This window comes from Protomyctophum parallelum, assembly GCF_964188405.1.
Source record: "Protomyctophum parallelum genome assembly, chromosome: 9".
In the NCBI taxonomy this organism is placed as follows: domain Eukaryota; kingdom Metazoa; phylum Chordata; class Actinopteri; order Myctophiformes; family Myctophidae; genus Protomyctophum; species Protomyctophum parallelum.
The window spans coordinates 6,444,853-6,469,788 of NC_139706.1; the positions used below are offsets into that span (position 1 = coordinate 6,444,853).

Genomic DNA, 24,936 nt, shown 5'->3' on the forward strand with positions numbered 1-24,936 from the left:
GACCTGATAGATGATTTTGCAGAGAGAAAATCCCGGAAGGTTCACCTATAAGGTAAGCAGAGCGCAGAGGCAGAGCCTCTTTATTTAATTACATAATTGCTGTCTAATTTTCGTGGTGCGCCGTCACCATATTTTTATAGCTCAACTTCACCTCTTTTTTTCTCCTCTCAACCCGCTGTCCAAGGTGGCCTGCTGCCTGTGCGTGGTCTTCAAACGAAGCTTTTCATATGGAGATTTCATATGGACATTGTTGTGTTGGAAATGGAATGTTGCTGCATTTTACATGGAGGACTTGAGCATAATTAATTGACTTGTGCATGCAGGGCGCATACAGCGCGCTGCCGCTGCTGCGCAACTAACTATCAATTCTGCCCATCAGCTCATTTATTGTGGTCAAAACAGCTTTGAGAAACAAAATGAATAGTTTAAAATAAAATGCCAGTGTTTTACAGTACTTGATTATTTTGTTGTTTTCCTTAAGCATTTCTAGCTTGCCGCTTTTTAGTTTTCCGTGCTGTGCAACATGGCCTTATAGATTGACAGCGCATTGTTTTGGCTGTTTTCTTAGTTTCTTTTCATAATTGGCTAAACAGAAAAGAGACCGAATTTGATATATAATGCCACTTGCCACAGCTTGAATCTATTCATTTTAGAGTAGTGTTTGGTGACTTTGGTCTGATAGTTAATTTGTTTCTATATAGCGGCTTGGTGTGGGGGGGGGGCACTCTGGACCATCCTGCGTCAGGGCCTGTTGCTGCGTAGTGACGCCACTGTCAAGGAGCAGCTGTGTAGAAGAAGCACATGAACACATTCACACACACAACACACTCACCAACTTCATGTCATTGATTCAACAGTTGAAAATAGAAAGGAGAGGTCTCTTACCCTGAAGAAGGTGATTTGTTTGCTGAAACGTTGGTAACGCAATTCAATTAAAATGTTTGGTGACTACGAGTTGTGCAACCTCTCCTTTCTATTTTCAAGTTTGTCTCCTGTGGTCAGCACCTCCCCACTGGGCCACTGGTGGGCGCTCCTACCCTTTTTGTTTGCAATGATTGAACATGAACAGTTGGCATTTTTCAAGAGGATATAGGCCTGGTATAGGCGTTTCTCAAACTATCAAGGTCTCCCCTTAACCCTGTCAGTATACAAATGGAACCCAATGGACTGGTTAGGGTCCTGCACCTGACAAGGAATAAACTAAATAAACTTTCACAAAAATAAAAACGAATGAAAACACGTACCTTTTCATGTGCATTTGTAATCGAGCTTCCAGCAATTGTGATGGGACTTACAGTCAAACTGGTACTTGTTTGTCTTTTGTGTGCTCGCTACATCAAGCGTACACAAGTGTTTTTTGCTACACCTGACATGAGGAAGAAGAGAATATTACATTAGTGGTTATCAAAGTGGTGCCATGTTTTCAAAAATAGCATATCTACAAGCTTGTAGTGCGGCACTCTGTGTTGCGTGTTAGCTTTTCTGCAATTTTTCCAACATAGCTTAATAATAATAATACACTATTTATATAGCACCTTTCATACATACATGCAGCTCAAAGTCTGTTTTTCGTTACTACAAAAGCAGGTGTTACATAAATAAAAGGTATAAAAAAGGTAAATAGGCCTATCTCCAGAATAGATTTTTTTTTAGATTGGAGTGGACAAATTAAGCTTTCTTTTGAGGTATGCGGTGTGCTTCTCGCTATAAGAGAACATTTTCTGTCGGCCTTGGAAAAGGTTGGTCGTCCAATGCTATCAGCATTAGCATCAGAGGTTCCAAGGCTGAGGAAATCAGCCAATATATTGAACATGTACATTGAACTAAAGACAAACATTAAACCTGTCAAAAATTGCTGTCAAAATAAATGTGTGTGTGTGTGTGTGTGTGTGTGTGTGCGCGCGCGTGCACATTCTTACTCTAGTATTGCCCATCTAGCTGTGATTCCAATACATTTGTGGGGATGAAAGTAATCGACGACGCCTTCTTCTAACCCTTTGTTTCCGTAATAAGCCTTGGTTATCCGGATGTTTTTATCTCCTAATAAAAAAAAGGAAAAATAAAACATCACAACAACCATAGTCACTGTGCTATCTATGAACTGTACAGTATGTCCTCCTTCCGAAAATAAACTGAACTGAATTATTCACTTCACATTAAATACTGCTCATAGAGTGCTGAAGTCCTGATGTCACTCATGTATCCCCTGGCTATGCGGAAGTCTTTTTCTCTATATGGAGAATAACATCGGGTCATCTTAAAATGATCTCATATTAGCATTGTGGTCCAAGGATGAACAATTGTTGGGGAGGTGGCTATATATATATATATAACCAGGTAGGATGTGTCATATTTACAATTATTTTATCAATCAAACATTTTACGTTAAATACTCCTTATAGTCACTTACATTATGCCATCAAAAATTAAAATAGCCGATTTCTGGCTTAGTTTTGAACATCCTACTATAAATGCACCACGTCTCTGCGTGCGTGCGTACGTACATGTGTGCGTGTGTGTACGGTTGTAATGCACGTAACTCGAGAACCGTTTGACCCACCGACTTCACATTCGACACACGCGTTCCACACCCCCTGGGGGTGTACAGTGCCAAGTACCGAGTCGGTCAGACCCACGGTTCTCCAGAACCACCACAAAAGGTTCTGGTCAGGCTCTGCCAGTGGGCCTAATGAGGCCAACTCCTTTCACCTGTGCAATTTCCAGCCTCTGCCTCAGCCAATTGAGGCTCAACCAATCAGGCTCTGCCAGTGGGCCGATTTGATTGCCAAGTACACTTTTCTGTTTGCAGATTTCACACACACACACACAGGCACATACACAGATCCCCATGTGGGACACCGGCTGACAGTTAAAACGGGTGCTACAACGTATATCATTAGGTTCCCAAGTTGCATCGTTCCCAAGTAGGCCGGTGGCCGACTGCGACGGGCACGTACAGGTCTAATAGTATTTTAAAAAGCGTAAAGGCGGTCCAGAGCTTATACATAATTGTTTAGTAAAGACAGCAGTGGTTAAAAAAAGAAAAATGGCGGTGAGGCAACCTTTTAAATCAGGTTTTAGTTTGACAGCCTGTGTCTAATTTAACATGGAACCATGTCCTGATCTGCTGCTGAGTGAATTACTTTTACAAGTGTACTGATTGTCTTTATTTTTATTGTTTTAAACTATGTCATGTGCACAGCAATATTATTATTAAGGGACCAAGCCCGATGGCCCTATTTGTCTCTTATTGTATTTGCCCGGATTTTTCTTCTGTTTCTTCTTCTATTCCAGCCAACAATAGCAGTTATGGCTTAACGGTCGGTTTTAGCGAAACACGGCAATATGGTAGCTCATGAACCGTTTGACTGTCAGCAATAAAACGTTGCTACCCATATGGGTCTCCTCATGCCGAACAACTTTCGTGTTCTGACTTTTGACCTCTGACCTTGAGAACTCCCACCATTTTGAATTATATGAAAAACAGTTAAATCTATCAATCTATCTATTTGCTCGAAAAGTTATACACTCAAACTTTGGACCAATATCTAAAAACCTAGTATAATAGAAGTTTGTAAGTGAGAAAATGAAGCTTTAATGAAAATATTTTTCTGCCCCTAATACATACATGCAGAGTCTATGTTTATGAAATGTTACTGTATGGTAGAGGTAGAGTCGGTAAATAGCTTCTTACGCAAATTGGCCAAAGGGGGCGCTATAGCAATTGTTTGAAAATGAAACAGGTATAACTCATGCCTCGTTTAGCCAAAAGTCATGGATCTTGTTTACATATGTGCCTTGACTCATGAGGAACACATCTGTCACTTTGACCAGTAAGCTCCACCTTCAGATTTTCCGTCATTTTGAGCAGTTTGAAAAATGTTTTCTGTCAGGATCTTTTTGAGCAATTTGCGTGAAACTTTCTACAGACAATATCTGAAATCTGAACTTGAAGAGAAGTTTGTACATGAAGATTCATACAAAAAATATATCTGCAAGCATGGATAACAGGTACTTTGAACAGGCACTCATGCCTCATCAGTCTGTCTGTCTGGGGTACGAACAGCATTACCATTGGGTGACCTAAAGTGGCACTGTTGAGCAGCCAAAAAGGGCCATTCACACTGAGCCCTGCCATGGTGTTATTGAGCACCCTGCACCGCTCAGTTCAAACGGGCGTGATTTTCCTTGGTGCCAACGGCAACTTTATCGTTGCTTGCAGACTATATTTATTGTTGTTGTTGTTAAATAGGCGTTCTCGTGCGTTATAGGCACTTAGCTTCAAGCTGGCAATGTAGAGTTCCATCTTACCACAATTGAGGTGTGTCCTGAAAAACTCGCCACACCCTGTGGCAACTGGCAAATCCACGTGTGTGTCTGGGAGTTGGTGGGAATAGCAGTGACTTAAAGGCTGAAATAATTCGGCCCTCCTACCATGGAAGGTCATGTTTTAGTAGCAGCAGCTCTGTGGCCAGTCACAACCAGGGCTGAGGTGATGTGTAGTAGCTGTCAGGCCAGTCACACAACTAGGGGCCTGTTTCACGAAACTTGGATTAGAGATGAAGCCTGGATTTAACACAATTTACAATTTACAATTTACAATTTAGGCATTTAGCAGACGCTCTTAATCCAGAGCGACTTACATTTAAGCAAGAACAAAAGCATGGGAATACATCACATAAAAGCATTTATCATGAAACATGCGTAAGCTAAGAAGGTAACAGTGGAATATATATATGATGAAACTATACATACACTATACATAATAAACTATACATATTCACTACTATGCTATACATATGTACTATGGCGTGCTATGACTATATACAATACAATTATAGTGCTGTCTACATAACATGCTATAAGTCTGTGTCAAATGCTATCTAAGCCAACAGAAATGCTATCTAAGGGGTTAGGGTAAGTGCTATGGGCCATGATGGAGTCTGAAAGGGTGGGTTTTCAGGCTACGGCGGAAGATTGGGAGTGATGCTGCAGTTCTGACTGCAATGGGAAGTGCATTCCACAGTTTTGGAGCCAGAAGGGAGAAGAGTTTGGGACGTGTGGAGCGTTGTCCCGGCGTTTTTAGTGAGGGTACTTCCAGTTTCCCTGCGTTGGCTGATCTGAGTGCGCGGGAGGGTTTGTAGGGTTCAATCATACTTGTAAGATATGGGGGAGCCATACCTTTGGTTGCTTTGAATGCCAGCATCAGAGTTTTGTATTCTGTGCGGGCAGCGACCGGGAGCCAGTACACATATCCTGGCTTAATATATCCTGGATCAGCGATTAAACGGTTTCATGAAAGCTGGTTAGTCTTGCCAGATTCATTTAACCAGTTAACCTGGATATGTTGAGGCTTGATTCGGTTTCATGAAAGTGATGCTACATTAGTTACCATGGAAACTAATGCTTTAATTTTACTTTTTATCGGTCTGCATTAAAGGACTAATTTAAGCACTAAATAAAATCAAAGAACCAACATATATATAGGCTGCACAACATCATGACAGCTTGTGAGTTTGTAGATTAGCTGCTTTTGGTGAATGTTCCCCAGAATAGGTTTGCTGTCGTGCACGGTTAAAGGTATATTCAGTGATTTCACTTAATTCAAATATCACTTATTTTTTTGTTTTGTTGTGATAATCCTCCCTATTATAGAGTGTGCTGGCCATATAAGGAGTTCCTCCCTGTCCCCAGTTAACCCCTGGGGGTCAAAAAACCTTAGGTTTCGTTTTTGACTCTCTATCCTGATTGGACGAAATGCTGGGTCCCACAGCCAAAAACGAAACCTAAGGTTTTTTGAGTGAAATCACTGAATATACCTTTAAGAAGAATTATTATATTATATTATATATATTTTTTACTAAAAGTGAAAACCACTTAAATATTACCATTACTCATTGTTTTACAACAAATTACCATTGTAACGTTTCACCCACTATTGAACCCATGACCCACAGTTCACCAGTCTGGCCCCTGTCTGGACAACAACCCCCTTCCCCAAAGGTAGCTCCCTCAGAGGAGGGAGTCATGGCCAAATATCACAATGCGACAATATCATTATGCTTACAATATTAAGAATTCTGTTTTAAGTTAATAGTAGTGGTAAAATGTAAACTATATTTTTGGGGTATTTAATCATTCAGTCTATCCACTATTCAGAGTATGTTCTCTGTTTAATTACAACAGCAGTATTTATTTTAGAAGCTTAAGTCCTTGTATCAGTAAGTCTTGAATAGATTAGTAAAGATACTGAGATATACAGAAGGGGGCAGTAATGCAACTATCAAGGATGCAAACTGCCATAATAACACATGAAGAAGAAGGATCAGTAAATCTGTGTTCCACCGAATGGGTCTAGAGACAAAAAGCCAGGCTGTCTATTCAGCCAGGCTTTATGTTCCTGGCTCGCTAAATCCGCCCATTCTAAGCTTTGCTTGGCTTTAGTGGAACGGAATAAACCAGGCTGTAAAGACCAGGATTTTTAAAGCCTGATTATATTTCAAAACAAATATGGGTAAATTATCCAATATGGCCGCTCGCCATACGATACACATGATGCCCCGGAAACGAAGGAGGCGTGTCTACCTGTCTTCTCTTCGATCAAATGTAAAAAATTAAACTCACCCCTCCCCGTCCTCCTCTGTGGGGGCTGCGGGTGGAGCTGACAGCTCAGACAGCTGTCTGAGCTGCTCCTCCAGGGTCTCTCTGGCCATCCTGTTGATCTGATCTGGCGTGGGGACCCCCTCCTCCTCACCTTCCTCACCACCACCCCCCGGTACGAGCGCCGCTCCCTCCTCGCTTCCCTCCTCGGAGGCGTCCGGTTCGTCGCCGGCTGCGGCGGGGTCGTTGGCCGATGCGACCTCGTCCTGGTCTGATGTGGCGTCGTTATCCATGGTGGGGGGGTGGAGAGAAATCACCTTCGTGCGCGGTGGAGACGATGCAACGAGGCCGGCTTCCGGTTCGGTCGGTTTGGCTTCCGGTTCGGTCGGTTTGGCTTCGGGTCGAGGTCCGACGGTCAAGGATCGAGGACGGCTTTTGTTCCGTTTGTCACTCACAAACCGCCGTCCATCCGTCGGTGAACTGTATAACGCAGTCCCAGTGATTAAACGCTGAATAAAACCGACCGACACGAACGGCCAATCTTTAATCAAACGTGGTGCGACACTTGGCGATTGTCGGGTTTCAGCGAATACGGGCATTTATCAGACGCTCTAATCGGGAGCGACATACGGCGGTCAAAAATACGAATCATGTAGAATGACCACGACGTCCTCTGGACCGAATATATGGCCCCGCCCCCCCGGGGGGATGATGACATCATCATCCTCATCATCGTCACGCCGATGATGAGGACCCCGTTCTCTGGGAGGGGCTGGATGGAGCGCCGCGGCTTGTGATTGGGTGAGAGGACTGTCAGTCAGGGAGCGTTGCGATTGGGTGAGACGGGCACACACACACACATACACACACATACACAGACTAAAGTCCAGAGACTTGACCGGCACGAATTGCATTATAATTTACCCTAAAAACATTCTAAAAACTAGAACTCCACTCTGTCGAGTGCATACTTGCTTGTTGCACACTAGTAGGCCATAAATGGCCTACTAGTCAACTAGTGCACAATGATAGAATATTTCTTTAAACTATTTTAACTGTAGAACACATGATTGTAGCAGACAACACAATGATAGAATATTTCTTTAAACTATTTTAACTGTAGAACACATGATTTTAGCAGACAACACAATGATAGAATATTTCTTAATATAACATAATCCTTAACCCGTTCTGACCGGGTACCCATTTTCATCATGTTATGCTTTAGCCATTTAAAAATAGCAGATCTACAAGCTCATATCGCGCCACCGAGTGGCGCGATACGAGCTTGTAGGTCTGCTATTTTTGAAAAATCGAAGAGCGACTGACATTTCTAGAATCTGATCTCAGGTCAGAATGGGTTCATCAGACCAGTGTGTGTCCAGTGGAAACCTCGTATGAATCTGATCTCAGGTCAGAATGGGTTCAAAAAGATCCATTGTCGAATCGGGGGTGCCGTCTGCTTCAAATAACTTTTATTGACATCCGGGTTCCCGTGGGAGCAGGAGCGGAGAACCACAGTTCTTTTCTTCTTAATACATAAAACAGAGCTCCATTATCCCCTCCTTATGAACAAAAACAAAACAAACAGGGTGTGGGGGAATGAGTAACAATAAAAACCTTTAGGTAAGAATATGGACAGTATTCAGTTATTTGTAACGTCTGGTAATCCATTGGGAGCCTCATATTAAAACCTTCTTACTTCACAACACGTATCGTACGATCACTTTGAAGAATTGGATAAAAAAAAAAAAAAAAGACAATTAAAAAAAAAGAATAAAAAATAAGAACAATTAAAATATATCGGTTGGGTTCTTGGATCACCAAAACAAAAAATCATAGATCAAAACATCTGGCTTTATTAAGTTATCGTTAAAATTTCTCTGCTTGAGTTTTTTTTTTTTTTTTCTAAACGAATGAGGCCACCCCAGGTACAGAGAGGCTCCATGCCAGTCATATTCTAACAAGACAAAAAAAAGCAATGAAACGCTGTGACAAAAAAACCTATCGACACACACACACACACGCACGCGCATGCGCGCGCGCGCGCGCGCGCACCCACACACACACACACACACACACACACACACACACACACACACACACACGCTCAAGAGCAGCATCTATATCCTCCTCTCCTTCATTTTATAGAAAATAGAACACTATATTTTACAAGAGCACTAAAAGAAACGGAACATCTATTATTATTATTATTATCTTACAAAGGACAGTATACAGGCAGAGCATTATGTACAGCAAACGTGTGCTCGCTCGCACGCGAGACTCTTGAGTCGACTCGCCACCCCGACCGACCAACCTCAAGCCAACACATCTCTGACCCATTTTCTCGGCCATTTTGTCATCGTCAGGCTAATATCACTGTAATATTTCATTTCATCATCAGTAACTAATGAGTAGAGTAAAAAGCCAAAACAGTAATATCATACAAGAATATTACTTTGCACTGTCGGGCTACCGTTTGAAAACATTTCATTTAAAAGGTCAAGAGAGATCGCTGCTATATTGTATAGCCTTTTTGGCTCGTCGTCGTCGACTTCTTCTTATTAAAAAACAATTGGATTGAGTTCTAAAAGAAGCTGACTAAACAGATTGTGTTCTTGTAGGATTCCTTTTTTTTGTGGGTGTGGAGGGCAAAAGTAATATGTAATATAATATTGTAACTTTTGTAAGGAGTAATATGTAATAATAAGAAACATATTACTCTCTTGTCTTGAGTAATATTGCCCAACACTGGTCATCAGGTCGTTTATCGTTCCGGCATTTCAGCGGCTTGTAAAACTTGCATCTCCATATTTTCCATATATATATTTATGTTTTCTTTTTGCCAGGTGAAACCTGACTTATGATCGCTGCTGTTGGCTATGAGGACGTTTACGCAACCTACGGTCACTGATTGGCTGGCCGAGTCTGACCCCATACTCTGAAACGCCGCCTAAGCCAATACGGGAGTCTGAACCGCCTACTCTGAAACGCCGCGCGCAACTCTCAACCAAGCCCGCAGACTTCCATTGAAGTGAACACTCCTCATCCGCTCTCTAGACATTATAATAACTAAGCGGGACAGATGCACAGCAAAGAACACTTGTTTCACCTGGCTGTTAATGATACCCGTGTCCTTCTCGTTTTCTTTTTCATTAACCTAATGCCCTACTTTGTCATCACAAGAGTGTCGGCGCATAGGTAGCGAATAAATGTAAAAGGTATTTGAATGAAAAGGTATTGATTGACACGAGCTGGGACTGAATAGTAACAGACTGAAAACGGAGCGGAGTAGGCCAATCAGAGGCAGGTGGGGCGGGTCTAAGCTTGGTAGGCCAATCAGAGGCGGGTGGGGGCAGGTCTAAGCTTGCCAAGCTTCCCGCGTGTGGCGCAGAAGGGGACGTTCGGTATGTAGGCCAATCAGAGGCGATGTAAACGTTTGTTTTTTAATTGAATTGGTAAGTCCCCCAAAAAGACGCGCTATGATTGGCCCAGTATAGTCACTTTGAGCGGCAGCGTGCCTTCTGCCTTCCCTACGACACAGGTACGCTCCAATGAACTGCAGCGGCCAATGAGGTCGCTACAATGAACTGCAGCGGCCAATGAGGTCGCTTCAATGAACTGCAGCGGCCAATGAGGTCGCTCGAATGAACTGTAGCGGCCAATGAGGTCGCTTCAATGAACTGCAGCGGCCAATGAGGCGTTTAGGCTTTTACATCTACGCGTACAACCGGATGCACCGGCCGGTCCGAGTGCGTGACCTGTGACCTCTCAGTATAGCCAGCTTCGAGTGGACAAAATGTCGGGCTTGAGCTCGGAACCAATCCCAGTGGTCCCTGGAGGCGGGACGCTAAGTGCCATGAGAATGATGAAGTGCTTTAGAACGAGGTACACGACCGTTACGGACCCAACCAACGGGGTCAGCCCCGTTTGGAGCCCAAACCGGGCGGGAGTTAAGTTAAGTTGCTTTCCTATGACTCTCTCTGGCTCGTTAGTATTCTAGTTGCCAGAGACACGTTCTGTGTGCTCCTCCTGACCCAATACTAATTTAGAGCCCGGGGACAATCACACAGAACCTCTGGCTGGTAGTGTGTGTGTGTGTGTGTGTGTGTGTGTGTGCGCTGTGTATATACGCGTCTCCGTGTCCAAATGTGAATGGCTGCCACTCTGGGGGTGGGGTGGATGGGCTGGTGAAGATTCTTTTAACCCAGCTTGTTTGGGCAGTCAGTCTCGTTCTGCCAGGATGGTCCAGTAGGAGAGACCGCTCAGACCGGGCCGTACTGAAGGTCCAGTAGGAGAAACCAGGCCGTACTGAAGGTCCAGTAGGAGAAAGCGGGCCGTACTGAAGCCTCTTTAGACGCCATGGCGGTCAAAGCGGTCTCCACCACAGCAGCAGCAGCACGGGGCAACGAGGGGCAGGTAAAGACCAGAGGAGAGGGAGACGGAAGGGAGGGAGAGGTGCTCCCATCAGGACTTTTGGGACCGTTCCCGATTGTTATTTTCTCACGATCGGGGCCGATACCGATCCTGTGCGTTAAGGGGAAATTTGTATATATTTCCAAAATTATTATTATTAGGTCAAAACTGTTCCTGTGTGTGTGTGTGTTGGTGTCAATTGTCAAACTGCACTGGCAGTGTTTATGTCCTTTGTACTAGGTATTCCTGTACTTCTCCTTATGTGGACATAAATAAACATTTCAAATGTGTGTGTGTGTGTGTGTGTGTGTGTGTGTGTGTACGTGTGTGTGTGTGTGTGTGTGTGTGTGTGTGGGGGGGGGAGGAATGAGAGAATGTTTTAGGCCCGTCACATACAGTTGATGCAAAACGATATTATACTATATATCTGATTGGCTCTTTACACCACTTAAATGTCAGTTTCTCCAGATCGGGAAATTTGGAGTGAAAATGGGCCGATCGCCGATCGGTGGTCGATCGATATCGATCGGAGGGAGCACCTCCGGCGGAAGGGAGAGGCAGATAAAAAACGCCTGACGGAGGGAGTGTGAGAGAACGAGGGAAGAGGGAGAGAGAGAGAGAGAGAGGTTCCGAATCAAAAAGGTGAACTACTGGTGAAAGGCATGTGTATGAAAGAAAGAAAGAAAGAAAGAAAGAAAGAAAGAAGCCAACTGTATTCACACATTCACAGCTATCCATCACGACTGTGGACTGTTGTGGACCAAGTTCTTAGAGTCTGCTTGCTCCTCTTCCTCCTCCTCCTCCTCCTCCTCTGGAGGTAAGGGGCCGTTGTGTGGCCTGCTCTGCCCGCCCGACCCCGCACTGTCCCTGGGTTCAGCCGGACTGTCCCTGGGTTCGGCCGGACTGTCCCTGGGTTCGGCCGGACTCCCGGCCCCAGGCTTCCTCGCCGCTGTTGTTGTTGTTGTGCCTTTGGAGGCCCGGCGGTGTCCGTTGCTCACCGGAGAGCGGCTGCGCTTGCCGGCCTTCCTCTGTTCCTGAGTGTCTTCTTCTTCCTCTTCATCCTCCTCCTCCTCCTCCTCCTTGCTATTGTTGTTGTCATCGCCATCATGCCTGGCGGTAACACGAGAATTCTGCTCCTCGGATGAAGACTTTTTGGTCGTGGATTTCTCCTCCTCTTTATCGTCATCATCGCCGTCATCATCGTCATCGTCGTCGTCATATATGCGGTTGAGTTTCTTCCGGATGGGCCGGTCCTCCTCAGACGACGACGACGACCCAGACTCTTGGTCTTCGTCGTCGTCTTCGTCCTCGCTGGAGGCGGGCCGCCGTTTCTGCAGCATCTGAGCCAGACGCTTGTGCCGCTGCCTGGACAGGATCTCCCTCCGCCTGCCCCGGCCCAGCTTCTCAGAGTCCTTCTCCTTCTCCTCCTCCTCCTTCTCCTTCTCTCATGGAATGAAAGCAAAAACATACAAATCTGAATTACTGAAAATGCAAATGATGATGTTTAACCCATTCTGACCTGAGATCAGATTCTAAAAATGTCTATTACATCCTGACAGTTTCATTATTAACCCATTCTGACCTGAGATCAGATTCTAAAAGTGTAAAAAAAATAGCAGACCTACAAGCTCGTATCGCGCCACTCGGTGGCGCGATATGAGCTTGTAGATCTGCTATTTTTAAATAGCTGAAGCATAACATGATGCTGACACCAAAATGGGTGCCCGTTCAGAATGGGTTAACAACATTTAGGCCTTGAGACCAGATTCTATACACATGTCTTCTAAATCAAAACCGTTTTCTGAAAACGCCCATGTCAGTGGGTCTCAACTTTTTTCCATGTCAAAGACCCCCAGAATTATCTGTATTTGGTCGCGGACCCCAATCTGAAAAACATGTTGTTCCTGGGACAACAAAGATTTGAGTTAAAATCGTTCGCAAAGAATATATATTCAAATATTTGCGCCACATTTTCGATATTTTTCAAAAATAGCAGATCTACAAGCTATGAGCTTGTAGATATGATATTTTTCAATAGCTACAGTATAACATAATGCTTAAAACACCAAAAGGGGTTCACGTCCTGAAGGGTTAAGGTATTATCATTCTTACGTCGCTGCTGTTCTGCAGACAGAAGAAATGAAAGGTCGAGGCTTTATGACATGTCTGAGAGCATTCATGTGTCATGGAAGACGCTTCTGAACATATATTCTAGTGCTAGTTTGGCTACTTGAATTCGCTTCAATCTTAATACTTAACTACCGACTGAAAATAGTAGATCTACTCAGGCTCAAAACACTTCACGAGCTTGTAGATCTGCCTTTTTCAGTGAACAACATGCTCCCATAGACCTAAAAAAGACCTTTAAGCCTCGGACAAAGCCAACTCGGCTCCTGACAAATCGTGACAATAAACACAATTATTATTATTATGCTGTGGCTTCTATGGAAGCCAAACGGTGGCAACGGAGAACTTTAATCCATGCCTTCTTCTTCTCCTTCTTCTTCATCCTCCTGCGCCTCCTCTCCCTCTCCTCATCCTCCTCCTCCTCCTCCTGCCTCCGTTTCATCCTCCTCCTCCTCCTCTCCCCCGCGTCCTCCACCTAGGGACGGGCAACACATCGGTCATCACATCAGTGTCGGACGGTATCGGCCTTATAATGCAACATCGCATGTGTTTTCAACAGGTGGTCCGTGGACCACTGGTGGTCCATGGAGGTATTGCATGTGGTTTCTGGCCATGCATTTAGTAATGTAGGAGTTGTTGATTTGTTTTAACCCATTCTGACCTGAGATCAGATTCTAAAAGTGTCTTCGATTTTTCAAAAATAGCAGACCTACAAGCTCGTATCGCGCCACTCGGTGGCGCGATATGAGCTTGTAGATCTGCTATTTTTCAATAGCTAAAGCACAACATGATGCCAACACCAAAATGGGTGCCCGGTCAGAATGGGTTAAATGTTCTTTCCACTAGTTGAGAAACCGTGAACTGAATGACCTGGTGACCTATGATGAGTCCATCCATGTAGTCATTTACTAAATCTTTTAATAAAAAAAAATACTACATTCAAGCAGACTTTGGGCCATCATTTCAATAATGGTGCATCCCTAGTTTTGGAATAAGGAGGCATTGCTTTTTTCCCCCAACCCTTTTTTCAGAATGGGCAAAATTATTATATATATTTTTTAATACAGAATGGGATCATGTCAACATCGGTTATATTGGTTATCGGCAATAACAGCAATTAATTCGATATCTGCCTAAATCGGTACATCCCTAAATAGTCTTGCGTTGCCAGACTGTTGCCTCTCGCAATTTTCAAATGCTTCCGTCATACAGTCTGGAGCAACGGGAGCTCTGATCATGAGTAAAATATAGATGCTTCCGTCATACAGTCTGGAGCAACATTGGAAGCTCTGATCATGAGTCAAATATAAATGCTTCCGTCATACAGTCTGGAGCAACAGAAGGTATATCATGAGTACAATATAAATGCTTCCGTCATACAGTCTGGAGCAACAGAAGGTATATCATGAGTACAATATAAATGCTTCCTGTCATACAGTCTGGAGCAATGGAAGCTCTGATCATGAGTCAAATATAAATGCTTCCGTCATACAGTCTGGAGCAACGGAAGCTCTGATCATGAGTAAAATATAAATGCTTCCGTCATACAGTCTGGAGCAACGGAAGCTCTGATCATGAGTAAAATATAAATGCTTCCGTCATACAGTCTGGAGCAACGGAAGCTCTGATCATGAGTCAAATATAAATGCTTCCGTCATACAGTCTGGAGCAACGGAAGCTCTGATCATGAGTCAAATATAAATGCTTCCGTCATACAGTCTGGAGCAACGGAATCTCTGATCATGAGTCAAATATAAATGCTTCCGTCATACGGTCTGGAGCAACGGAAGGTCTATCATGAGTAAAATATAAATACTTTCGTCATACAGTCTGGAGCAACGGAAGGTCTATCATGAGTAAAATATAAATGCTTCCGTCATACAGTCTGGAGCAACGGAAGCTCTGATCATGAGTAAAATATAAATGCTTCCGTCATACAGTCTGGAGCAACGGAAGCTCTGATCATGAGTCAAATATAAATGCTTCCGTCATACAGTCTGGAGCAACGGAAGCTCTGATCATGAGTCAAATATAAATGCTTCCGTCATACAGTCTGGAGCAACGGAATCTCTGATCATGAGTCAAATATAAATGCTTCCGTCATACAGTCTGGAGCAACGGAAGGTCTATCATGAGTAAAATATAAATACTTTCGTCATACAGTCTGGAGCAACGGAAGGTCTATCATGAGTAAAATATAAATGCTTCCGTCATACAGTCTGGAGCAACGGAAGGTCTATCATGAGTAAAATATAAATGCTTCCGTCATACAGTCTGGAGCAACGGAAGGTCTATCACGAGTAAAATATAAATGCTTCCGTCATACAGTCTGGAGCAACGGAAGCTCTGATCATGAGCAAGTGAAGCGTCTCTGACTCTAGATTGGGATATTGTGGAATAGCTGTCTGGCTTAGCGAGACTAATCCCTACCTCCTCCTCCTCCTCCTCCTCGTCTGGTCGTCTCCTCTTCCTCCTCCTCCTGAGGAGGTCCTGGGCCTCTCTCCTGCCCCGCCTCTTCCCCACTCCTCTCCTCTTGCGCTTGTCCTCTTCCTCATCTTCCTCCTCAGAGTCATCATCGTCATCCTCGGAGTCTTTGGAGGAGGCGGACGCTGTGAGGGGCAGAGACGACCAAGGAAAACACAGATTACAACACCTCCCCGGTTCAAAATCAATAGAAGAACTGTGTTCAGAAATAACATCTTGGTTGGGTCAAACTAACTAAATCACACACTGCCACTGATAACAGATATCATGAAATCTAACGTGTTGCAGGAATGTTTTGGACATGCTTCAGTGAGGACAGTCAATGTGTTTGCGCCCTTTGAATTTAATTTAATTTAATTGACTGACCGTTACTGTACTCGCTGGAGAGATGTCGTTTGCGCTTGATGCTGCCGGACTTGGCCTTGTCGCGGCCGGCGGAGGCCTGGGAGTTGTCGGAGGAGTCGGTCTCGCGGTAGTTGACCTGCTGCCGCTGGCCCCGCCTCAGGCCCCGCCTCTTCTTGTCAACGTCGCTGTCAGTCATGTCGCTGGAGAACTCGGAGTCTGGAGAGAGGATGACATGGAGAAGAGGATACAAAGGAAATGAGTTAAAGAGGGAGTGCTGTGAAGACATTCATAGAATCTGGTCTCAGGGCTCAACAGTTTGACTGCTGATCGACTTTTGTTTTCATTGTTTAATTAGCTGTTGGTGGATTTGTCTAAACGTAGTACTGTGTGGGTGTCCGCGGGTCACACATCCACGCTCAACGTCGCCTCCGCTCCGACTCACCGTCCTCTTCAGTCTCCTCCTCCTCTTCGTCAGACGAGCGTCTCCGTCGTCTCTTGAGCCGTTTCCGTGTGCGGTGTCGTTTGGTCCTGGCGTCGGTGGGTCGGTGTTTGTTCGCCCGTCTGGGCACCCGCCTGGAGCGGACGCCGCTGGCAGAGCTGCCCGCGTCGCTGCCCCCGTCTTCATCCTCCCCCGACACGGCAAAGTCCTCCTCATCCTCCGAGCTGTGAGGAGAAGAGAGGAGTTGCATTATTCATCTTCCAAAGTCCTCCTCTAACACTAAAACATTCCAGGTGACTAAAATAGGACTAAACTAAAATAGAAATTGGGGGTTCAGTGTCTTGCCCAAGGACACTTCGACATGTAGACAGGAGGAGCCGGGATTCGAACCGCCGACCCATGGATCATTGGACGACCTGCTCTACCTCCTGAGCCTACTCTCCTGAGTCATTACGTTACCTGTTGCTGAGCATGAACTCGTCCTCACTCTCGGCGACCGAGCTGTCACTCTCCAGGTCGTTGAGTCTCCGCCTCTTCCTGTTCACGGGCCGACGGAGCTGGGTGGTCCTGGCTCGCGGCCGCTCCCTGCCGTCCTCTGATTGGACGTTGGCCAAGTCTTTGCCCCGCCCCGTTCCTACAAATGAGCAACATTTGATGACGGACGTCAATGTTCTATTGCTGTGGGTTTTCAACCAGCGGTCCAGGTGGTCCCCAGCTAAATGATGGAGTTTGTAGTCAAATAGACCCTTCTGAGAGCTTAAAATGAAACCAAATGGACCCGTATGGGTCCATTTGGTTTCATTTTACGCTCTCACTATTGTTAAACATCTGCATTACAAGAAGTCTACACATTAGAGAATGTAGAATTGTTATTTTGATCAATGTTTGAAATGAGATTTTTTTGTTTAAGCTAGCTTTAAAAATAACCAGTTTTTCTCCTCTCCTGAACAGTTAGTATTGCCACCATGACTGCCTACACTACTCACCGGCGCCGTAACCATCGGAGACATCCTCCTCTATCGCCTCGTCGATGGCGTCGTCAAAGTCATCGAACCTGTGACACACACACACACACACACACACACACACACACACACACACACACACACACACACACACCCCATCAAAGTCCTATCCAAAGAGAAAGGTCCTATCTGTTTCAGAGAGTTCCAGACAGTTCCCCCAAGTCCTACATGTAGCTGATGCACTTCCTGTTTCAGAGAGTTCCAGACAGTTCCCCCAAGTCCTACCTGTAGCTGATGCACTTCCTGTTTCGGGTGGATCTCCGGCCCAGGTTTTTACTCTTCTTGGGGTCTTTCTTCTTCGTCGTCGTCGTCATCGCCGCCGATTTCTCCTCTTCCTCGTCTCCCTCCTGAAGAAGACAATTCTTATTATTTGCTATAAAAATGTGTTTTAGATTTTGTATTTATTGTAATGCATTGTAAAAGTTTTTAACCCATTGCCCGCTAGCATTTATTGAAAAATTAGGATCTAATTCACGCCAGCATTTTTTTAAATTTGAGCTCTTATTTTGAAAAGCCGCCATTTCCGGTCAGCTAGCAGTATACCTAAACTGGAAATCTACACGGAGCTGGGCAGGCCTTATTGACAATATGAATCCAGACCAGAGCTCTGGGGAGCTCCACATCGTCGGCTCTGTGCCGTCAAAGAAACGTTGTTTTGACCAAAAATGCCACCTGGGACAAGGAATAGGAGATACAGGCGATTGAAAGAAATGGAATTGAAAGGAATGGATTATTATGGCGACGTCGATCTAAGATGGACGATCCAGTGTTGTGCTAACAACACAGCTATTTAACCGGCTAACGTGAGTAGCATTATGGGTCGCTCGATCGAATGCACTATAAAAGCGCAATTGCCGAAGGGCTTCGGGAATGGCGTTTAAGCGTCAGTATCAAAATTAGGCTTCAATTGCCGAAGGGCTTCGGCAATGGCGGTATAAGTATATACGTTTTTAATTGTACTTTGACCCCATGACGAATAGTCTCTGCTGAGGCAGTGACTAATGGGGCTCTAAAATAAACTATAAACTATATAATTAATTGTGATATTTATTTGTCATATAGCCTTAAAGGACCAACTTTGTTATTCGTTTCAACCAAGGTTCATGTTTTAGATTATTTAGTTATTAGAGAAAGTAAAAGATGGGTGTTCATTTTATTTTTGAGTGGTGCAACCACTCCTACATCCAGCAATGTCTGTGTACCTGTTTGTATGTATACCTGTATGTATGTGTGAGCACGAGTGGTGTGCGCATGCGTGAAATTGGAACGAGAGAAGTATGTGACATGGCTGCCACCTGCTGGACGCAAATCCAACTTCTGACTGCCACGGTCTGTGAGGCTGCGCACGCAGCACAGAAACAGATGTTGTGGGCGGCCATCTTGTGCTAAATAATGCTAGCGAGCTAAAATATAGCCATCTTTGCTCTAGAAAGCACCAATGTTTCCATCTAGACCACCGGATAATCAGCGAAGACCTCCGAACATCGCGCTAATTGACCAAACCACGGAGAGCTCCGTAGATTAGGAGTTATTCAGCTTTTAGTTTGCCTGTATAATGGGAGGTGGACGGGACCGCTGTTGTGCAACCCGGTCTAGGTTCGCTAAAGAAGGAAAGGCAGAGCCAAAATAATAATGAAAAAATAGTTCTCAGCGACGCGGATTGATATCCATAATAAAGCTAATCTGACGGAGCAGAGAGAGAGAGAGAGAGAGAGAGAGAGAGAGAGAGAGAGAGAGGAGGGGGGGAGAGAGGGGAGTTGCACCACTCGGTTCACACAGGTGTGATTTTTATTATTTGCTGATTTCTTTCGTTTCCAAGAGCAAGGATGGCCTCAATTTAGCTCGCTAGCATGGAACCCAAAAGCGGATGCGTATATGCTTCCATAGACAGTGGAATTGATTCTCATCACGTGGCACTCAAGCAGCACCACTTCCGTCCACCAGGTGGCACTCGTTATGCGTTAACAGATATACGGTACTCACAGGGATGATGTTCTCTACGCTGATTCCAACGTACACCAGACGCTCCCTCCTGAAGAGACGGGGAGAAAACTATCAATGTATTGTCTTACGGTTGTATGTGTATTAACGTGTGTTTGTGTGTGTGTGTGTGTGTGTGTGTGTGTGTGTGTGTGTGTGTGTGTGTGTCCGTGCGTGTGTGTGTATGTGTGTGTGTCCGTGCACGTGTGTGTGTGTGTCCGTGCGCGTGTGTGACTGTGTGCGTGCATGTGTTTACCTCCTCTCAGCTCTATCTCTCTTCTTCAGAGCGCTGTCCAGATTCAGCAGCTGCTCCTCCAGCTTCTCACACAACAATTTCTACAGAAGAACACAGAAAAGCAACAGCTACTATTACTGTCTGTGTCCAACAATAAAGTTAACCCATTCTGACCTGAGATCAGATTCATACGAGGTTTCCACTGGACACACACTGGTCTGATTAACCCATTCTGACCTGAGATCAGATTCTAAAAATGTCAGTCGTTCTTCGATTTTTCAAAAATAGCAGACCTACAGGCTCGTAGCGCGCCACATAGAATTCTAAATAAAGCTCAAACAAACATCTCTCTCTCTCTCTTACATGTTGACAGGGCGGGCAGAACCACTGCCCGTCTGGAATGATCATGAGAGGAGGCCGGAGGCAGGCGGTGTGGTACCCACTGTCACAGGAATCACACAACAGGATCTGTGGGCGCGCACACACACACACACACACACACACACACACACACACACACACACACACACACACATTCCTCGATTATGTATGAATGTACTTGTTGTATTGTTCTGTATTTGCTGTATATTGCTGGACCCCCTCGAAAACGAGAGGATACATCTCAAGGGGATATCCTTTTCTCAGTAAAGGTTCATATACACATTATGCCCTGGCTGCCTGCAGTAACTTCAAATGAACACCAGGGAGTGCTGAAAGTCTTAAGAACCTCACCAATTCAGGGTGGTTGGGGAGGCCACAATGGGAACACATTAAGAACCTCACCAGTTCAGGGTGGTTGGGGAGGCCACAATGGGAACACATTAAGAACCTCACCAGTTCAGGGTGGTTGGGGAGGCCACAATGGGAACACATTAAGAACCTCACCAGTTCAGGGTGGTTGGAGAGGCCACAATGGGAACACATTAAGAACCTCACCAGTTCAGGGTGGTTGGGGAGGCCACAATGGGAACACATTAAGAACCTCACCAGTTCAGGGTGGTTGGGGAGGCCACAATGGGAGCATGCGTCCTCGTTGGGGATCCCCTCCTCCTCCTCCGATTGGCTGGACTCGGAGCCACTCCCTCCTCCGCTGCGCTCCCTCCTCCCCTCCTTGGCGCCGTCCTCCTCGATCGCCCCTCCTCCTGCTTCGTTGGGCTTGCGTCTCTTGGCGCGGACGTTCGACCACCGGGGGCGCCGGTGCCTCCGTTTACCCTGAGCACGCAGAAATATGTAAAATAACATTTGATCACGCTTATTATTACATAATAATCGCCTAATCTTAATCTTAATTATTTGAGATAATAGCAGAAATAGTAGAACTATAGAACTACAAGCTTAGATCAACTATTTTCACTATATATATATATATATATTTTTTTTTAGAAAGTAAACATGATTAAACGTGTCAGTGAGTTGTTTGTATAGCATATTCAAGTTACTTGTCATATATCTGCCCCTGTGCAATTTGTGATTACGAAGCCAAAAAGGCAAACAGAAACACAAGTTGTTAACACTCCAATGTTCAATGCAAAAAACAAATACAGGTAAATCCTTAATCACAACTATTTGTGTCACAATTAACCTAATGCGGAATGGGAATATTTTCAAGCGGATTTTCATGGATCAAAAAGGCGCAAATACTTCGGCGTTAAGCTCCATAGGTAATTAAACAATCCCGGCACTGGCCGGCAGTCACGGTATCTTGTCAATTACAATATAACGTGTATAATGTGTTAACCTGCCATATGTTAGTTTTAACCTGCCAAAGGTTTGAATTAACCCGGCCACAGGGTTAGTTGTAACCGGCCACGCATGTCGAAAGTGACGGTGTTGTCGGACTAATGCCTGTCAGACTGTTAGTATGTCTAACCAACGTGTCACACACACACACACACACACACACACACACACACACACACACACACACACACACACACACACACACACAGTACCTTGGGTCTCCTGGTGGGACCGTCGGGGCAGTCTTTCTTCCCCGCCACCTTTCGCCTCTCCTCTTCCTCCTCCTCTTCCTCCTCCTCCCCTTCCTCTCCCTTGGTCCCGGGAGGCGACGTGATCTTCCTGTCCTCCTTCCTGCTCTGGCTGTCGGCCACCTTGGAGCTGGGCCTGCAGATCGGCAAAGCAGAAGATCTTCAAGAGAGAGACCGGATGGGAATGAAATGGAAGCCATTAGTGAATGGAAGAGTGAATGACATACACACACACACCCCCCCCCCCCCCCCCCCCCCCCCCTCTGGTAAACAGAGTTTTTCAGAATGGGAGGTACAATGTTGAATGTTCCATTACTACCTCTAAACGAGATGCTTGGTTAAGTCCGAAATTAGGACAGAACATCGGCGTTCTGATCAAAACCATGGACGTAGATTTAAGGAACGCGCCCAGGGTGCCGGGCCGGTTCCGAACTGCCGCCCCGTGTCCGAGAAATGACAGAGTTACTGTGTGCCGGTCCCTCTACTGTACCCTCTACTGTACTGTACTGTAGCCTACTGGCACACACGAAATCATCATATATACAGTTAATATGTGCGTGTTTGTGTGTGTGTTAGGTTGCGCACAGGTGGTGAAAAACAACCATGCTGCTTTCATGCTCATACCCACACACATAAGTCCGTAAGGGACTGGCTTGCACCAAAAAAGTTTATTTATAGCATTTTCTTTTATTCTTTTTTTAGCATATATTATTTTATTAGGCATTTGCATTTCTGCCTTTTCATTATTTTAATGGGGGGAAAAAAACCTTATATTGCTATTTTAATGTGCCTCATCATTATTATGTTCAAGGGAAAAATAATGCACCTACGCGCTCACACGTGGTGCAGACTCGCAGCACATGCAGGGAGGAGAGGAGAGTGGGGGGAGAGAGGGGAGGAATTCATAGCAGAGTGCCGTGTCACACAGAAACATTTACAAAAGTTTACAATAAAGATCTCTGCATGCGATATTATGCTTATATTATTAGAAGAAGGGTTTCTATCTACAGTCATGGATTGGACATATTTGACGTATTTTGTTGGGACTTTTCAGACAATATTCTTCTCCTGCTACGAAAAAACAACAACGAGTTATTTTTGCTCTCTCTCCCTTTTTAGCACTCAAACAGCGAGTGCAGATGCAGAAGCAGATCTGAACAAACTTAAAAAGACGCGTGCTTAGAAGCCTGTTGATTCGAGGTTACTCCGCTGTGTGTGTGTGTGTGTGTCTGTGGGGGGGAGAGGGGGTGGGCCGACAGAGTGCTACACTTCTGTGACCGAAAGAGTGCTAGACTTCTTAGTAGGACGGTGTGTGACCGTTGTGTGGCTCACAACTCAAACTACGGCGCACTCCGTGGTTTTGATCAAAACGGCAATGTTCAATGTCTTCATTTCTGACTTAAAGGTATATTCAGTGATTTCACTCAAAAAACCTTAGGTTTCGTTTTTGACTGTGGGACCCAGCCTTTCGTCCAATCAGGATAGAGAGTCAAAAACGTTTTTTTGACCCCCAGGGGTTAACTGGGGACAGGGAGGAACTCCTTATATGGCCAGCACACTCTATAGTAGGGAGGATTATCACAACAAAACAAAAAAATAAGTGATATTTGAATTAAGTGAAATCACTGAATATACCTTTAACCTTGCATCTGGTTTGAAATATAAACTCTTCTAGAGAAGAGTTTAGATGTGAGCGCAACGTAATAATGGAATATCATGTCTCCCTGTTTTGGGGGAAATGGAAGGCTTTTCAGTGCCTCATTTGCTGGGCACTCTGTTGACAAACCAACGGTACAGGCACAAATGGTGCTAGGCTATTCAAAAATCTAATGTGAAACATGAACAGGTATCTTTTATGTGTAGCTCGGTGAAGTCGAGCGTTTTGTTTTAGAACGCTGCCATGGTTAGGGGCTCCATTTGTACTTTGACGTCACACAATAACAATGACTCATGTAAACAGCACATGAAATATGAGAACGTATGCATTATAGGCATTATGCTCCCACACAAAATCAACAGAGTCTCTCTCCCGTACCTGCTGATCCGCGTAGATCTCCTCAGGGACCTGCCCTCCTCCTGGGTCTCCTCCTCCTCTTTCTCCTCCTCTTTCTCCTCCTTCTCCTCCTCCTCCTTCTCCTCCTCCTTCTCTTCGTCTCTCTCCTCTCGCCCCCTGTGCTTGCTCCTCCTCCTGTGGTGCGGGATCTTGATCTTCAGTCGGATCCCTTCCTTCTGGACCTCCGAAGAGGCCTTTTCCCGCGGCGGACCCTGCCTGTCCTCCGAGCCCTGCCCCGCGACGCCCTGCCCAACGCCCTTCTCCGCACCCTGACCCCCAGCGCCCTTCACCTTGACCTGGGCGCCATCGTCGCCCCCCTCGGCCTGGCACTGCTGCGTTTCCTGCTGGCGTGCTTTGGGAGCTTCGAGGGCAGTCTCTGAAGCGCCCTCCGCCTTTCTCTCTTCTTTCCTCTCTCCCTCTGCCTCCGAGCCCTCTCTTCTCTTCTCTTCCTGCTCTTGGTGGTCCTCGCTGTGGCCTATGGACTGGGGGGGCTCTCCCAAGCGGGCCTCCGTGCCGGTGCTTTCAACGCCCTCCTCCTCCTCCTTCACCTCCGCGGGGGAGCACCGCGAGGCAGGCGAAACGCGACTCGACGACGCCGGCTGCTGCTTCTCCAACCGTTCCGCCGCCTGAGTCACGGCGCCCGAGTCCGAGGAGGGCCTGGCGGTCCGGTGGTTCCCCACCAGCACACTAGGGGGCCCCGCGTCCCCCCCTCCGACGACGGGGGGGGGGCCCTTCCTCACCAGCACCGACCGCCGGCACGCCTCCTCCCTTTCCGGCGCCTTCTCTCCTCCTCCCTCCCGCTTTCGCTCTTCCTCCTCCTCCTCCTCTTCGAGTGGGAGTTGTTTTTCGCGCTCCGCGCTCGGACCGTTTCTCTCCTGCGGTTCCGAGGCGGGCGGTGGGGGGCGCTGTTGTCGCTCCAGCAGTGGGGGCGGACTTCGGATGACCCCCACGTGACCTAATATGACCCCGACCTGGCCCCCCGCGGTCACGCCGCCGTTCTGTCCTTCCTTGTGAGACGGAGGGAGGAGAGACGAAGCTTTGCCGTTGGTCAGCGAATCCTGAGCGTAGGGGGGGGGGGGTGGGCGACATGGGAAAATATTAATATCACAATATTTTTCCAAGCAGTATAATATTATCACAATATTTTTCATGCGTTTTTTTAGGGCTATTGTTCAAGTTACAACTACCTACATTGTAACAGAAACTAAAAGAAAAAGGAGTAACGGAATATTTATTAAATGATG

The 24,936-nt window shown here is 45.8% G+C and overlaps 1 protein-coding gene across 1 annotated transcript in view; it reads right to left on the minus strand.

The window, feature by feature from the left end:
• Positions 1-8,512: 8,512 nt before the first annotated feature.
• rsf1a (remodeling and spacing factor 1a) overlaps positions 8,513-24,936 on the minus strand; it is a 35,382-nt gene continuing 18,958 nt past the window's right edge. Inside the window, exons 9-22 of the mRNA XM_083772511.1 lie at positions 23,675-24,750; positions 21,604-21,799; positions 20,639-20,863; positions 20,015-20,119; positions 19,673-19,752; positions 19,420-19,468; positions 17,662-17,783; positions 17,398-17,465; positions 16,871-17,045; positions 16,415-16,635; positions 15,994-16,188; positions 15,592-15,752; positions 13,502-13,618; positions 8,513-12,455 (exon numbers count right to left, since the gene is read on the minus strand). Of these exons, the coding sequence (XP_083628637.1) occupies positions 11,754-12,455; positions 13,502-13,618; positions 15,592-15,752; positions 15,994-16,188; positions 16,415-16,635; positions 16,871-17,045; positions 17,398-17,465; positions 17,662-17,783; positions 19,420-19,468; positions 19,673-19,752; positions 20,015-20,119; positions 20,639-20,863; positions 21,604-21,799; positions 23,675-24,750 (3,492 nt within the window). The 3' untranslated portion in view covers positions 8,513-11,753. The remainder of the gene's footprint in view (positions 12,456-13,501; positions 13,619-15,591; positions 15,753-15,993; positions 16,189-16,414; positions 16,636-16,870; positions 17,046-17,397; positions 17,466-17,661; positions 17,784-19,419; positions 19,469-19,672; positions 19,753-20,014; positions 20,120-20,638; positions 20,864-21,603; positions 21,800-23,674; positions 24,751-24,936) is intronic.